This window comes from Nicotiana tomentosiformis, chromosome 8, assembly GCF_000390325.3.
Source record: "Nicotiana tomentosiformis chromosome 8, ASM39032v3, whole genome shotgun sequence".
In the NCBI taxonomy this organism is placed as follows: Eukaryota; Viridiplantae; Streptophyta; class Magnoliopsida; order Solanales; family Solanaceae; genus Nicotiana; species Nicotiana tomentosiformis.
The window spans coordinates 209,575-214,403 of record NC_090819.1 but is presented as its reverse complement, the minus strand read 5'-3'; the positions used below and the strand labels follow the sequence as shown (position 1 = coordinate 214,403).

The 4,829-nt window shown below is 41.1% G+C and overlaps 1 protein-coding gene across 1 annotated transcript; it reads left to right on the top strand.

The window, feature by feature from the left end:
• Nucleotides 1-1,768: 1,768 nt before the first annotated feature.
• Nucleotides 1,769-4,363, top strand: LOC138896778 (KNR4/SMI1 homolog). The gene is made up of 5 exons (XM_070182092.1): nucleotides 1,769-1,934; nucleotides 2,520-2,648; nucleotides 2,727-3,001; nucleotides 3,479-3,553; nucleotides 4,127-4,363. Exons 1-5 carry the CDS (start codon nucleotides 1,769-1,771, stop codon nucleotides 4,361-4,363), a joined length of 882 nt encoding a protein of 293 aa, XP_070038193.1.
• The last annotated feature ends 466 nt before the right edge of the window (nucleotides 4,364-4,829 follow it).

Genomic DNA, 4,829 nt, shown 5'->3' with positions numbered 1-4,829 from the left:
TAAATGTATAATTCATATATATATTCAGTATATGATCTATATATACCCGTTTAAAAAAATAAACATTTAATTTGGTATGCTATTTGTGTAAAGTTCTCATTTCAAAATTTGATACGAACTTTATATACAACCCTTAAATAACTTGGTTAATCTATAATTAATGTAGATTGAACCTTTTTGTGGTGTATTAGAACTTTTAGCGCGGATTTGGGTCCTCTCTATTTTGTATTGTAGTTAATCTATAACTAATGTCTATTCAATTTTTTGAGATTTTGACGATCTCTGGCGCCCAAGATTATCCAAATTAAGTATGGCAAACCAAAAATCCTGGCAGCAGACCAACTTGAGCTTGTTAATAATTTGAAAAGAACTGGTATACTAATACTTTGATCAGGATGAGATTAAGAGTATTTTCTAGATTACTCGCCTGAGTAATTCCAATAATTCTAAGGAGTGGTATGCTCTCCTCCAAATAGAACAACGGCCGCCCACGCAAAGTACAAGAATAAATTTGGTTTCTTTACGTAAAAGTAAATTAAACTATAAATTGTAATTTTCTTTTTCGTCTGATTTATTCTTATCATTCTTTCATGACATATTTTTTAACCTAAAGTCCTTGAGAAGATAATATCTCGTTTTAATAGAGCAACTAGTTCAAAAGGAAAACTCTTTACCCGAAAAACGGATAGAGTTGAATTTATACGTAGTTCTAATGATATGTGGTATAGCTTGATACAAATCGTAGGGATAAATAGAAATATCAAATATGGATTGCAAAGAATACAAAATAAACAAGATTGGAAAGAAGATGATTTTTAGGACTAAGCACAATGAATCAATTAATGAAGCTTAAAAGAATAATCTTTGAATATAAGAGAATATGGTGCTTGAATTACAATGTAAGCAAAAACAATCGCCCTCTACAGAAATGTAGTCATCTTCTTTATAGAGGATTCTACTTTAGATATAATAAAAAATACATAATGGAGAACCCATGATAAATCAGTTTTTTCCTAATTTCCGCCCAGATTCTCTCCCTTAGTGTGTTTGCAACGACTCTTGTCTGTGAGCTCGAGCTCGATCGGCCTCAATGCTGATCGGTATTGCTTCTAGAGCTCGATATGGACTCGGGATCAGGTGATGATTCGGACTCGGTCCCGGTTGGCCTCTGCCCCTTAAGCTCGAAATCATCTCATCATAGTTCAATTCGGACCCGAACTCGATAATGACTTCGAACTCGGTGTTTGATATATACCTGAAATCTAAAGCTTGTTTGTACCATCTTCGGAACCCATCTTGATATTACAAAGTCTTTCTTCGATCCATTATATTTCGACTTCGATCAATCGTACGAAGGCTGAAATTAATTTTCACCGTATACAGATAGTCCCCTCGTTTCTCGGGAAGGATGTGGTGAGAAACAATATGATTTCTTAATGGATCGATTGGATTATAAGCTAACGTTTACATTGGGCTCGATCATGACGCACGTGATAGTTGTCCCGTCGATTTAGTTTTTCAAGGCATTTAATACATGTCAGACGGTGGTCGACCACCGATGATATTGAACCGCCATTGCTTTAATCTATAAATAGCCCTTCCTTTTACCATTTACTACTTTTACATCTCCAATCTTCCAAATTTCCCAAGTTCTTTTTCGTACCCTCTAAGTTTATTCGCAAATCTGTGATTCCTCTTTGCAAAATCCTTTCTTCAAAATTACCAAATCTTTATCACTTTCTTCTATTCTCGACCTTTAAATTCGAAAATGGCGAAAACATCACAAACCATTCCTCAAAAAGAGAAAGTTTTATCTTCACAGTCTGCCGCCGACGAAACAGCAGTAGAGCCACGACCTGAGGAGTGTGTTCCTGGGGCGTGTGTTCTTACCTCTGATTTTAAGGTCGATAAGGGCTCATCAGTTCCTGGCCGATGTGAGCCAGTATTGAGGTACATGTGTTCGATAACCGGGAGGCACCTCAAATAGCTAAAGAAAGATTGCAATTGGGAGAACAAAGAAATAATAATCCCTTCTTCTGACAAAGATATCACCACTTACGTGAAAGGGTTTTTAAGTGTGTATACTTACACTTTCACGTTAGGTCTCCTCGACTATGTTATTATTGACTTCTTCCGTCAATACCAAATAACCCTAGGCTAGGTCCATCCTTCTTTTTGGCGGATCATTATTTTGATTCGATACTTTGTGAACAAAATCTAGGGGATGTCGTTCACCCTCGACCACCTCATTCAATTGTACCGTCCTCGCCTTTTTCAAGGAGGGTTAATAAAATTTCAGCGTCGGGCTACCAAGGCTCTATTCTCGAGCATTGATGAGGACAAGGATCGAGTTTGGATGGGCAGGTTCGTTCGAGTAAGGACTTCGGACCTGATTCCGACTGAAAGATGCCTTTTCCCGAGGAGTGGAATATGAAACGTAAGTGTAATTCTGTTGTTACTTCCTTCTATTTTGCCCTTTCATTTCTTTTCTCATCGATATTCCTCTTTTTGTGATGCAGTGGTTCGCTGGATGCCTGGAGTAGTTCCCGATCTCAATAACTGGGTACGAGCTCTGGTTTCGACCTCCACATACGCCGAGCGCTCATGGCGTGATCTGTCAAAGGGCCGATGGGAGGCCAAAATTCATGGTAAGCCCTTTTCTCCTACATTTTGGTAGTTCGAACGAGATGCTTTCCATATACTTTAATAAAATTTCCCATATGCAGGTGTGGGCAAAGTTGCAGTTTTGACGCCCTCGTACATCAATGAAGAGGATTCGGTCTCTGTCTTAAAGCCGGTGAAAGCTAATAAGAGTAAAAGAGCCTCTGGTCCCGAAGATCCTAAACCGAAGAAGAGGACGGCTCGTAAGCCGAACAAGAATACCATTCCTTTGACTGTAGAATCAGTTCTGCGTCTAAGGGATGAAGACGAAGAAGAAGAAGAAGAAAATGATGGGTCTGCACTGGCAGCCCGAACGAAGAAAACCACCGACGTTCCACAGGTAGCTGGATCGATGGTGGTTCATAAGGATCTGCCTTGAACTGAGGATATATCGGAGAAAGATTCGGGCGGAGTCTCCGAGTTGTTGGAGATCGGAGATGCTTTCCATCGAAGCCAATGGATAAGGGATATGTCTGAATGGGCTCTCCTAGAGTATCTTCAAGCTGAAGAGAATGCTCCAAGTGATTCACTTGGGGCAGTAACAATCCAAGACTTGCCCCCCTTCTCTGCTTTTTCTGTAGGGGCGATTCGGTAAGCCTAAGCTTTGGGGGCCCTCAAACTAGACAGGCCTCATGATGGAGAGGATCCTTTTCGTGACCTGTTAACCGGTGTCGAGGACCTTGCCGGTACTAGTGATACATCAGATCTTTTTCACGGAGTGCAGCAGGCTTTGAATCAGTTAAGCCTTAAATTATTTTGTTGGTATTACCTTTACGTTTGCTTTTCTTTTCTAACTTCTTTTCTTCTTACTTTGCAGGCCCCGACAGTTCATCGAGAAGCATGTTCTCGGTCCCGAACCGAGCTGCGTCGATATGAGGCCGACCTTCAACAGGTTACGGAGGAGAGGAACTCCCTAAAACTCCTCTTCGGGCAAAGGGGAGAGGAAATAAAAGACCTCCGAGCTGAATTGGCCAAGGCTCACCAAGATCATACCGATCTGTTTGAGCAGGTAATAATACTTTTAAAAGCCTATGGGCTTGATACCAGAACGATGGCTAATATTTCGGTCTCACAGCTGCAGCAGAAAATTGAGATGATCGGAAAACTCCGTGAAAAAGTCGATGTGATAAAAAGGGAGTCTTTAAAGTGGAAAGAAGGTATGGACCGCTTTGTTGCAGAGAATGAAGTTGCTCGAGCCCAATTATCATCGGCCGAAAACTAACTTCAAAAAATAAAGGAGAAAGGCTCGGTTCAAGCAAGAATAATAGAGGTGCTTGAGGCTCGGTTGGCCTCTGAACTTGCCAAGGCCGAATCTGACATCGAAAAGGCAAAGGCCGATGCGGATGCACTCGTGGCTGTCTATCGGGCCGATGCTGAAGCTGCCTAGGTCCAAGCAAGAGAGGCAGCCGAGACCACTGATACTCGAGCACATTGGGTCGCTGAACTTGCTAAGTATCAATCTCAGAGGGAGACCCTCGAGGAGATCCATGCTCGAGGTTTCGATCTCGTTGAAGAGATAAAAAGGGCTAAAGAACTTGAAGTCGATGATGAAACCTTGGTTTCAGATGATGAATCCTTGGCTTCTGATGATGATGATGATGATGATAATGATGATGATGGGAGTAAGAGTGGGTCGGAGAACGGGGGGAGCCCGGTGGAGAAGAGACCGCTCCCAGAGATAACCAAGAATCTTAGCCCTTAGTTTCTTCGTTGCAATCAATCATGTAAACAATCTTGTGTATATATATATAAATATCTTTTTATTTTACCGGCTTGCTTCTATTTTTTTTCCTGCCTTATGAACATTTCATTCATGCCTTATGAATATTTTCATAAGGATTTAGGCCATTTGATCGAATTTGGACTTCGTAGCCTTTATAACCGAGTGAGCGCTTACTCAAACTTGAAATAAGGTAGCTCACAGGCTTAGTAGTCGAGTCGAGTGATTTCTCAAACTTGAGGTGGTCTAGCCCTTAGGCTTATTAGTTGAGTCAGTTATTCGAACTCGAAGTAATATAGCCCGTAGGTGTAATAGTCGAGTGACTGTTTTGAACTCGAAGTAATATAGCCCGTAGGCATAATGGTCGAGTGAGTGCTTGCTCGAACTCGTAATAAGAGTAGCCCGTAGGCTTATTAGTCGAGTGAATGTTTCGAACTCGAAGTAATAT

Coding starts and splice junctions, on each gene's coding strand:
- LOC138896778 (XM_070182092.1), top strand. CDS start 1,769: ATGGCGAAAACATCACAAACCATTCCTCAAAAAGAGAAAGTTTTATCT. Junction 1,935..2,519: donor CTCATCAGTTCCTGGCCGAT/GTGAGCCAGTAT, acceptor TTTGTGATGCAG/TGGTTCGCTGGATGCCTGGA. Junction 3,002..3,478: donor AAACCACCGACGTTCCACAG/GTAGCTGGATCG, acceptor CTTACTTTGCAG/GCCCCGACAGTTCATCGAGA.